Source organism: Mustela lutreola, chromosome 2 (assembly GCF_030435805.1).
Source record: "Mustela lutreola isolate mMusLut2 chromosome 2, mMusLut2.pri, whole genome shotgun sequence".
Lineage (NCBI taxonomy): Eukaryota > Metazoa > Chordata > Mammalia > Carnivora > Mustelidae > Mustela > Mustela lutreola.
This window is the reverse complement of record NC_081291.1, coordinates 217,183,093-217,194,608: the sequence shown is the minus strand read 5'-3', so window position 1 is coordinate 217,194,608 and position 11,516 is coordinate 217,183,093. Positions and strand designations below refer to the sequence as shown.

General features: G+C 47.5%; 1 protein-coding gene across 2 annotated transcripts; it reads right to left on the bottom strand.

Moving 5' to 3' along the window:
* Nucleotides 1–676: 676 nt before the first annotated feature.
* RIPPLY3 (ripply transcriptional repressor 3) lies at nucleotides 677–9,786 on the bottom strand. 2 transcript variants are annotated; one of them, XM_059164708.1, is made up of 4 exons: nucleotides 9,592–9,786; nucleotides 8,649–8,715; nucleotides 4,691–4,758; nucleotides 677–1,793 (listed from the first exon to the last, which is right to left on the bottom strand). In XM_059164708.1, exons 1-4 carry the CDS (start codon nucleotides 9,693–9,695, stop codon nucleotides 1,469–1,471), a joined length of 564 nt encoding a protein of 187 aa, XP_059020691.1. In that variant the 5' UTR covers nucleotides 9,696–9,786; the 3' UTR covers nucleotides 677–1,468. The 2 variants fall into 2 exon arrangements, with proteins under 2 accessions (XP_059020691.1, XP_059020692.1); XM_059164709.1 differs by having other exon boundaries at nucleotides 1,652–4,078.
* Between the last annotated feature and the right edge of the window lie 1,730 nt (nucleotides 9,787–11,516).

Genomic DNA, 11,516 nt, shown 5'->3' with positions numbered 1-11,516 from the left:
AATTGATGTTTGGTACCTTTGCATAGAGAAAGAGGAAAACAGGAAAGCATGACTTTTTGCAAATGTACACTTTTCTATGCTGTTTGGATTGTTAAAATATTTGTATGTATTACGCTGGTTTTTTTAATATCAGTGGACTTTTTGGGCATCGAGGTTATAATTTCTTTTGTTTTTTATATGTATATTTTTATTCTTAAAAATAATATCATTTAAAGAGTTAAATATGAAAACATTCAGACAAACTTATGAAAACTTTAATGCAGGCATTAATTAAATCTAAAATTGTCTTGGGGCACCTAGGTGGCTCAGTTGGTTAAGCAACTGCCTTTGGCTCAGGTCATGATCCCAGGGTCCTGGAATCGAGCCCCATGTTGGGCTCCTTGCTCAGCGGGGAGCCTGCTTCTCCCTCTTCCTCTGCCTGCTACTCTGCCAGCTTGTGCTCTCTCTCTCTGTCAAGTAACTAAATAAAATTAAAAAAAAAACAAAACTAAAATTGTCTTAAACATGGGATGCCTGGGTGGCTCAGTTGGTAGAGAATGTGTGACTCTTATCTCGAGTTTGGGAGTTCGAACCCCACATTGGATGTAGAGATCACTCAAAAAAAAAAAAAAAAAAAAAAACCTAAATAAATAAATAAATAAAATTGTCTTTACACAAAAAAGGTGATTATCAAACATTTTGTCTTTCAAAATATTTATTTCAAGTATAAACTTGTGTAATGTACTATATATAGGAAGACAATCACATATAAGTAATAAACTTGTAGAACATAATCATTTGATCATCAAAATATAAAAAAATGAAAAATGAAAATAATCTTATATTAGATAATCTGATTGAAAACAGTGTTATCTTATTCAAGTAACAAGCCCAAACCAGTTCCCAACTAAGAGTTCAAGCTCTTTTCTCTATATCTTCATACACTCGGACTTTAGACAAGGATCATAAATCTTTAACCAGAATTGTTCCCCTAAAAATCCATATTTAAAGTTTCTGTTGCTCTTACGGAAATTATTCAGTTTTGTTTATTTTTCATAAATATTTTTGAAATGCCACGAAGCAAACACATCCACCCTTGGACAACGTCTAAATCCTTTTGCTTACAAAAGTAGAATTAGCTACATAACGAGTCTGAGGTCAAGTGGGAGGCATCGGTGGGTTATTAATCTATACAGGAATGACCTGTCATTTGAGGACAGAGCGACAAGATGAACGCACTTTGAAATCTGGTTCCATCTGATGATACCCCATGTTAACACAAACCTCCTGGTTCTAGAAACCTTTTCCAACGGTGTACATGAGTGCCCTCGAGAGAATCACCAGGAGCAGGAAAGTTACAAGCCAAGTTCTTGCTGTGCCTGGAATGCTGGTCAGAGACAGTCACTGACCCCCATACACCAGGGGAAATGCACAGCTGTCCCCCAGAGTGCATGTGAGCCCAGTCTGGTGTGGGGGAGGGAGACCCCATTTATTTGGATGAGGCAGGATCTGTGCCCTCTAGAGGGTCACCATGAGGGAGTGGACCTTTCCCACCGAGGCCACTGTGTCCTACAGAACTCCATCCTGGGTTTGTCGGCTGACCTCTGCCCTTCCCTCCCGGGCTGTTCTCCGCCGGACCTTGCGTCTCCCAGCGCTGAAGGTGGGAAGTCTGGTTTTCTGCCTCTTGCTCGTCATCATCTGAATCGGACTCGTCGTTGTAGAAGTGGATTGTGGCTTGCACTGGGAAACTGGCCAGCACTTTTTCCCCAGAACTTTGCAGATACTCTTGGCGCTTTGAAATGGGTAAATAAAGTCTAATATTTAAGAAACAAATACACCATTAATACACCCAGAAACAGGCAAACTCCCATCTAGCGGGTCCTCTCCCCTTGAGGCGGCTAACCCCCGGTCTCCCTCTCTGATCTTGCCTTCGCTGCGCACAGTGTTTCCTAAATCATCAGAACGCAAAACCGTGGGCAGGTGGAGAGACCTGATCAAAGGAACCCTACACACCAGTTCAGAAATGAGCCTATAATCGGGATGAACAGATTGATTTAGACCACCATGGGAGAGAGGGTGTGCCTCCGTGAAGGTAAAAGGAAATTAAAACACTGAGTTTCATGTTGAGGAGTCTCATTTTGATCAAAGAGACAATGTCATATATCCTGGAGAATATATGTCTTATTTAGGTTAGGTCCTTATCCCCCGCAACACCCCCAAGTCTGGGGAATCTTGTGACCTTTTGGGCTCTGGAGGAAATCTGGCTCTGAAACCCCAGTCTAGAGAAGCAGCTAATTATTATTATTATTTTTAAAATATTTTATTTATTTATTTGACAGAGAGAGATCACAAGCAGGTAGAGAGACAGGCAGAAAGAGAGGGGAAACCAGGCTCCCTGCGGAGCAGAGAGCCCAATGCAGGGCTTGATCCCAGGACCCCAAGATCATGACCTGAGCCGAAGGCAGAGGCTAAACCCACTGAGCCATCCAGGAGCCCCTCATGTAAAGTGTTTAAAATACCCCTCAGTCTCCCCATAATCCCTCATTCTTACACCTTTCATTCACTAATTTATTTGCATTTTTTCTTGAGGTCTTCTGAGGAACTGAGAGGGATTATTATTTGACCACCACTATTTGCAAAACTGATTTATTTTTTTATTTTTAAATAATCTCTACGCCCACCATGGGGCTTAAACCTACAATTCCGACATCCAATCACATCCTTTACCAACTGAGCCAACCACGCACCCCTGCAGAGCTGACTGTAATTTCTCTCTTGGATGGAGAAAAAAAGAGAGAAAGAAAATGCCCTATTATAAATAATGTGTGACGATTCCGAACTTTCTAAGTTTTTTTTTTAAGATTTTATTTATTTATTTATTTGATAGAGAGAGAGAGAGACAACACAAGCAGGGGGAGTGGGAGAGGGAGAAGCAGGCTTCCTGCTGAGCAAGGAGTTGGACGAGGGAGGGGACGAAGGCCAGATCATGACCTGAGCCAAAGGCAGATGCTTAACAGCAGAGCCACCCAAGCACCCTTCTGACCTTCCTAAGGTTCCTGAGACATCAGGGATTCTCAACCTCCAGAGCGCGTTTGGCAATGTCTGGAGACATTTCTGGTCGCCTTGACGGAGGAGGAGCTACCAGCATGAGTGAGCAGAGCCCAGGGACGCTGGTAAACATCCCATCATACCCACCACGGCACCTTCCAACAAAGAATTGTCCAGCTCAAAGTGTTGGCAGTGCTGGGGTTGAGGAACTTTGCAACAAACGACCACTGCAACAAATAAAACCATTATACGGTTTTCTTTTTCTCTCTCTCTATTTTGTGTGTGTGTGTGTTATTCTTTAAATTTATATGTATTTCTATATTATATAAATTACAGATAACGACAGAAATATAAACATAGTTTAGGGTTTGGCCATATTAAAAATTAGCCTGTAATGCTGAAGTTATTTACAGGAGAATTTGAATTTGTAAGTTGCCTGGAACTGATTTAAAATTCTAACAGGGGCGCCCAGGGCGCACAGTCAGTTAAGCTCCAACTTTTGATTTCCGCTCAGGTCATGATCTGGGTGGGGGGTGGAGGGGTAGGGGGTAGGGGGCGGGGTGGGGGGTCGTGAGACTGAGCCCAGCACTGGGCTCTGTGCTCAGCAGGGAGTCTGGATGGGATTCTCTGTCTTCCTCTCCCTCTCTCCTCCCACTCGAACTCTCTCTCTCAAATAAATAAATCTTTAAAAAAAAATTCTAACAACAATAAAAACATAATTGGGAGAGGGTGATAAACACCATCAGATCTAAAATTGTTGATAATTATTGAGGCTGGTGATGGGCATGTTGGGGGCGGGGTCCCAGGACTCTTCTCTCCACTTGTGTGTAAGATTGAAATTTTTTTATAATAAAAAGATAAAATAAAAATAAAGCTTCCCAAGTGATCCTATGGGGATGGAAAAGCTTCCTTTTCCAGAAATCACTCTTTGACCAGTCGGAAGGGCTTTCGATTTCATCTCCAGCAATGAGGATCTCTGGATCTTACTACAGTTTTCAGTCTTCCGGGATAACCAGGGTAAAAATACTCTGAGGAGGAGTGGCTCCTTTTGCTGAAGGGAATAAGAGACGGGGAGAGAAAGAGACAGAGAAACAGACATAAGTCCTGAGTAAGAGCCACCTGCCTCAGTGGATGAATGTAAGAGGGACACAGCAGTGGGGGCGCTGTCACCCCCAGGACCGTGGGAGCACAGAAAGGCTAGAGGGGCCACCGTGGTGGAGCCATCCCCCAGCCCTTCATTCAGTCACACACGTATCTGGAAGGTTTACTTTGCTTTAGATAGTATACTAACTGATACCCGGGAGACAAATCAGAATAAACTTAAATACTTAAGTAAATAAACAGATACACACGTACAAGTCATACTCCGCTGAATTTAACCCAAGACATGAAATGCAATGAGAGGTATGAACAAAAGACTTAAAGGAAAGACATCAATCCAACCTGCAACTAGAACGCTGAATGAATGAATGAATGAATGAATGGATTCCAGAAATCCAACAAAATATCCTTGAAGTTTTGGGAGGTCATAATAACTAAATATTGGACAATATATGGAATTATTTTCTACTTTGTCAAGAATGTGCACAGTTGAAGACACGAAATTGTATTTATGTCTCTATTAAAAGAAAATAATCTATTTCTTACTGTGAGGTCATGTTACCTTACAGGATGCTGAAACCCAAAGGCCCCCTTTGATCCCGGAGTTTGTGGGTCACCTCCAGGTTCAAGCTGTAAAGACAGAAACGTACAAACACAGACATAGTCAAACACATCCCTCTGAGGTCGCACCTTGAAATTCTAGAAAAGAAAATCTAAGTGGTTTGCACTTCTTGGTAGCAATACGAATTTAGAGACAGTTTAAACACCTTTACGGTATTTCACGAGCCTCTTTCTCTTCCTGCTGTCAGAGATGTCCTGGGCACCGTGAGGGATCAAAGACAGGAAGATGAGTCCCATACAGTCCTTCAGTTCAGGCATTTTTTTTTTTTTAAGTTTTTATTTATTTATTTGGCAGAGAGAGGCGGCTAATGAGGTAACACAAGCAAGAGTAGAGGGAGAGGGAGGAGCAGGGAGCTTGATATGGGGCTCCATCCCAGGACCCTGAAATCAGGATCTGAGCCAAAGGCAGACACTTAATGACTGAGTCACCCAGGTGACCCCAGGCTTTTACAATTAATGGGAAAAGACACACGTAGGAAAATGACTACACTACAAAGCCTCTTACAGCAAGATGCCAACAATTCTAAGCAGGGAGGAAGAAAAAGTTCACGGAGGGCCTCGTGGAGACATCAGCAGCATTTGGGTGTGCAAGTCTGAGACCATTCTTGGCAGAGGGGAACATCAAATTCTGAGGGGCCAGAAAACAGAGATCGTAGTTGGGGAAGGGTGAGGAGCCCAGTGCAGAACGAAGGAGAAGCTGTGGTATTTAATGGGCCCCAGCAGGAAGCCGAGTCCCGATCACAGGATGCCTTGAGGACCTACTTCTGAGCCTGGAGTTCAACCGTCAGATCAGGGACCAGCGCACAGTCTAGCTTGGGGAGGTAAGGACTCGGAGGTACGGGTCGAGAAGGGATAAAGGTCTGAACAAGGGACAGGAAGGAAAAGAAAGGTGGATTCCAAGGACACTTCAGTCGTATTCAAAAAACAACCTGACCACTTGAATGTCACGAGTGGAGGAGAGGGAAGCCAGTCTGAGGAACGAAGGGCTACGTTGATGGAGATAAGATATAAGCAGAGAGAGAGAGAGAGAGAGAGAGAGAGAGATCGCACACCAGGCTTGTCCTTGCGGTGACCAGCGTTGGTGCTAGGGAAGTGAAGGGACAGCCACACTCTGCCTGTCCAGGCCTGACCCCATTCTGCCCAAATTCATGAGGTCCTGAATCTCAATGAACTTGGCCTGAACTGTGGTCAGATGATCTGATGGGCTACAAAGCTGGCGACTGTCATTCGATCTCAGAGCTCCTTCATCTCGGAAAGTTGTAGTTACTATGGAAAGCGTGAAGAGACGCTTTTGCTTGAAAGTAAGCTGAAATGAGCTAGGGCAATGGGTCAGAAACCCCAGCGCTTGGGTTTGTGTGGCGTTTAGCAGGAACCAGATCGGGAGTGAGACAAAACCTGCTGGAGCAGGACAAGAAAGGTCCTGCTCAGCAGGACCCTGAGGATGGTTCCTCACCAACGATCATCACACCCTGTCCGTCCCACAGCGATAGCTGTGTAGCCTTTGCGAGCAAATGTCATTATATTTTACCATTATATTTTTTACAATATGCTGTGATGAGCGATGTCAGGGAAAGAAAATGAAGTTCTTTGAACAAAATCTTCTCCAAAATGAAGTTCACTTTTTGAGGACTCCAGAGAATCATGTCCGTGCTAAGCTGTGTTGTAATTATAAAATACCCCTAACTGCCGACTAACACAGAAAGCAATCCTGCGCTGTCAGAGGTGATTTTACATCCTCTGAGGGGAGAGCATCTAAAGCAACAAGGCAAACTTTGGTGGACCCCAAAAGACAGTGTCAGTACAGAAAAAAAGCTTCCTTTAAGTGAATCATTCTAACCAGACTCTGTGAAACATACAATACACCTTTAGAAACTCTAAAACTTTACCCCCCAACATACATAGCTTTATGCCACAAATATCTTCTAATTAAAGATCATCTTCTCTTGGCAGAAATGTCTACACATTCACACTTGGGTAATTCAAGGGGATCAGGAATGTATACAAGGAAAGGTGTGTGTGTCCTTAGGAGTAAGAGAAGAGATAAACGTAGACTTCCTTCCATTGGAGTCTCTGGTTCTCCTCCCCACGCAGCCTCTGACTCCGATAAAGCGATGGGGTGGGAAGCCTGTAATATGGGAAGATGAGCCCAGCAGGACACAGCCCCAGACGTCTCCTTTCAGGAAATCACCTCCCTTGCAAGGTGGGCAAGGGGCCAGGAGGGAAGTATAACAGAGGTCAACACAGGCCTGGGCTGTGGTTCATTTTCCCCAGGCAGGAGGGAGATAGCTCCCAAGGGGAGGTAGGGGTACCCAGTGAGTGAGGGTGACCCAGGTGCTCAGGGCACAGGGCTTTGAATCCCGCCCTCGAATTTCTCTTTCTCGAAAAATACGCAACAGGGCTCTGGAGCCAAGGAATTTTCCCGCGTTGTCGGGAGAGGGCGCTGTTGAGCAAGAAGCGTTCTCTTCCAGCGCTAAGCTGCGCTCACCCTGTCCGGGGTCCCGGAACCGTACGCCTTACAGGGAACCTGCGGTCGCCCGCTGCTGTCCTTTCCGCCTGGCCAGCTGGGCTCTGCAAAAAGCTAGCCAGCCCCCTGAGAGCAACTCCCCCCCAAATCCACGGACACAACCCTGCCATGCTGACGATCAATTAGCAACTCCCTACAGTTTAACACTTTCCTGCAAGTAATCATTTTTCTCACAAATATCCTTCTCAACCTAAGAGGAAAAAATACCCATCTGCCTTGCATACTATACTGTGCTATTGTATTTTTATTCTTGCAACAACGGATAGGCTCCTTATACATTTCATTTAACAAAAAAATGGATAATTGTGAACTTCTATCATTTCTCCCTCTCTCAAGCACTTTTTAAATCTTGTTTAAGAACTTGAGCTTGAATGCAAAAGGTGTTAACTATTTTCCATTATTTAGATATTTCACGTATTTAAGAGTAACTTGGGTTACAAAATCATATACCTTGTTAATCTGATACAGATTGCATGTTTAATTTTTTTAAATAAAAGCAACAATGAAAACTTCCATTATCCAAGCTGTTTTAGTAAAGTAGTTTGAATATCAAAATACAGTCAAAGGTCAGCTTTCGTGCACCTGAGTTTCTTATCATATTACAAATTACAAATAACTGTACATATAACCTATACCACATGTTGGGTAAGTTAAATGCATGGTCCTTTTCAGCCTGATTAGCTCTCCAGCATTGTAACAGTCATCAGCTTACATTTTAAGATTTTTGAAAAGGAAAGGTAAAGTCTATGAAAGCAAGCTATTACTTCAATAAGTATAAAGAAATTTAGGTACCAATGCAGGAAACAAAAGAATTGTGGTGGAGATTAATCTTTACCCACAAAGCCTTGGCGGGAGTGTATTTGCTCAGACAACATGAATTACCCCAGGAGTGCTTGCAGACTGGCCAAAAGCACTTCGGGAAGGGCCAGATGATGGGTGGGGGCTTTTAACCACCACTTCTGGGCACTCCAGACTGGTTTCTGCCCTTATTGGCACTGTGGTACGAGCCCACCAGTAATGGCATACTCAGAAGGGGGACTGGGGCAGCTTTCTCTCCTCTCCTCCACCTGCTGGTTTGCGGCGGGGGAACTCAATGTCTCGCTCGCTCTTTTCTAGAACTCTCTTATAATGCCGGAAAGAGCTATGCCATAGTGGCGTTGCTTTTCAAGAAAGCAAGCAGGAGCCCAGTCTCTATACATGTGACTCAGGTCTGATCAACAACCAGCTCACCCAGGTTCCCTCTCCCAGGCCCACAGGAGTTCTGCATTAGGGGACCAAGGGAGGGACAGGCGGAGGAGGCCTTTCATGGTCATTTTTGAGTTGTGCCACTTTCTGGCTGAACCCTTCGATACCACAATGCCCGCCTTAGCCTTACCCGGCTTCCAGTTCTGGTCAGCTCAGCTTCTCGGGATGTGAGGATCCAAGGTCTCCATGGTGTGGTGCTGGAAAGGCAGGGACCAGAGGTGAACCCCAGAATTTTCTGCTGTCTTTTAAAATTATATCATCAGAGTTATCGTTCTTATCAATTCCAGTGTTTGACTGAGAGTCCCTGGATACCATAGAAAGTTCTTTCACGTTCTCAGTCTGAATAAACTGATGCCATTTGCGTTTTTGTTTTTTTCTCTCCTGCCACACTCTTCTCTGCCTTCACCGGCTTTGAGAAAATAATCTGATGCAATTATCAGGGGACATATAAATTGAGAGATTTCCCGCTCCCAACCCAAATGGAGTCTCCAATTGATTCCCCACTGTAGCTGGCTACTTTGTTGCTCATTAATTTCGACTGCACCCCCTCGGCTGTTGAAGGATCTAACCCCGCAGAGATGAGTCCACAGGGTTCTACAACGCAAAAGGGGGGTTGGGGAATGGGTTTCTCCTCCCTGGCTGCCTAGCCACCCAACCCCTTCCACACTTTAACTGTACTATCTTGAAAGGGCTGAGCCCCAAGTGCAGGGCAAACAAAGACTGTCATCAAGAGTGTGACAGTCCGCGTGAGGGGACTCTCTGGAAGGCTAGCTGGGAGGCCCCGAGACTTCAAGTTCCCAGCCCGGTGAATTTCAGATCTATTAATGGAAGCGTTGGCCCTTTTGGTTGGTGTGCGCCTCCCGGGCCCCCACACTTCGGCGCTGTGCGCGGAAAATCGAGAGGACCGTGCGTCCCCATCCAAGGCTAAGGAACTTGCTTGACGTCGCAGTCGGGCTCCGGGGCTCTGCTCGGGTTCTGGGGGCTCCACGGCGCTGGCATCCCGCTCTGCGCTCGCTGCCCCGACGCGCCGCGCGCCTCCCGACGCGTCCAGGGGGCCGCGGGGACACCCTCACCTCTCGGGCCCGCGCGGCGGCGGTGGCCTCCGGGGACCATCCGCGGGGCAGTGACAGACGCGCCCGCGCGCCTCCCGGGCTCCGGCCGCCGCCTCGGGTCTCATGGTGTCCGCGCAGCCAGCGCCTCTCCCGCGGCGCCAGCGACACGGCCGCGCCTCTAACCGCTCGGGCGAGGGCGCTCACCTACCAGTGCGCTCCGCGCCAGGTTTAAAAACGGGGGCGGGGCGGGAGGGGACACGGGAAACCGAGGAGGAGGGGGCGGAGAGGGCGCAGGGAGGCTGCGGGAAGGGACCGGGAAGCCGGAGAGGGGGAGGGGAGGAGAAAAGCTTCAGAAGGGGCGCCCCGCGGGGAGTGAAGTGGGGGAGGGGGAAACTATCCGCGGAAAGGACTCAGGAAGCTCGGGGCGAGGGTGCGGAGGGGACAAAGGAAACCCAGGGAGGGTCGCCAGGGGCGGGGACAAGGAAGCTTGGGGAATGGGCGGCGGGAAGTGACTCGGGGAAAGCGGGGAAAACGTGTTAGGGTGGGGGGATTCTATGGGGCACCCTCCCTAGAGGGTCGGGGGTGACGGAGCACTTGCTCAGGGGCCTCCCCTGCTGGGCGCTGGAGCGAAGGGGTCCCTGGCTTCTTCCTGCCCCTCTGGGGCTCCCCGCAGGCCTAGGGGTTCTGGTTCCTGCGGCAGCGTCTAGGTGCCCAGATTTCCGGAGGATCTCACGTCCACGCTTTTAAGCAGCCGCGCGGTTGCGGGGCGGGGAGCAGTTACGGATGTCTCGCGACCCACGTAGACCTGCCCTGCCTGCGGTGCCGGAGCGCGCGCCCGGGATGCCCCGACGGTGCTGCGCGAAGCGTGTTGGCTGGAGACGGGGCTGCGCTTCCAGGCGGTGGAAGGCCGCGGAGAGGGCGCTGCCCACCGTCCGGGTCTTGGGAAAGAGCATGACTCCGCGTGGGGATGCGAGGGATCTGCCGCCTGTTAGCCGGCGGCCGCGCTTAGAAAGCGCCGGGATGAGCCTGGAGGCGCCGACGCCCGGCTTTGAGGACACTTCCCCAGGCTGCAGGGCTCGAGGGCGCGCGGGAGCGCAGCCACCACCGTCGCCAATCGCAGGGTTAGGTGGAAGGAATGCTGGTTTATTAGTTGCCCCGGCGACAGAACACCGAAGGCGGCGGCGGGCCTGGAGTCGGGGCGGGCAGGGGTGGGGGGCAGTATTTGCTTAAATAGCCTCTGCTCCTCCGCGCCCCACTGACGCTGCGTTTGAGAACTGGAGCTTGCTGTATGTGATTTATGGGAATTTCCGCGTGCTGTATGGGGGGAAAAATCAACGAACTTAAGAAATAAAAATACTTCCACATTTTGTTTTCTTAAAAGCAACAGATGTTTGACAATAATTAACGCCAATTAAAGGCAGCGAGGGAAAATTAATAACCTTACTAAACGGTTTCATACAAATGATTAAAGAAGACTAAGTGTAAGAGAGGGGGAGGGGAAATCGAAGAACAACATTAGCAGACAATTTAACAACAAAAAACGTACTGCATTAACGTTGAGCAGCCTCTGTGGGCGCCTTCAATCTAGTGTCTTTTCAGGTAGCCTATGGCAAGGTAGTCGGATTACCTTCCTATATCACGTGTATCACGTGCCTTAAACATGATCGCCTCTTGGCTCGGTAATTCTCCTTCTGGGTCTATATTAAAAATGTATTAATTCACAGAGAGATGTTCATTATAGTGTTATTTATAATGCTGAAAAATATGACTAATGACTAATCAATGACTAATCAGTGATGGTGGACCATCATGCAGCTAATAAAATGGTCATTGAGTTTTCACCAGCTTGGGGAAATACATACATATAGTGTTAAAAGAGTAAGATCTAGGGGCGCCTGGGTGGCTCAGTGGGTTAAAGCCTCTGCCTTCAGCTCGGGTCATGGTCT

Coding starts and splice junctions, on each gene's coding strand:
- RIPPLY3 (XM_059164708.1), bottom strand. CDS start 9,695: ATGAGACCCGAGGCGGCGGCCGGAGCCCGGGAGGCGCGCGGGCGCGTC. Junction 8,716..9,591: donor CCGCCGCGCGGGCCCGAGAG/GTGAGGGTGTCC, acceptor CTGCCTTTCCAG/CACCACACCATGGAGACCTT. Junction 4,759..8,648: donor TGACCAGAACTGGAAGCCGG/GTAAGGCTAAGG, acceptor CTGTCTTTACAG/CTTGAACCTGGAGGTGACCC.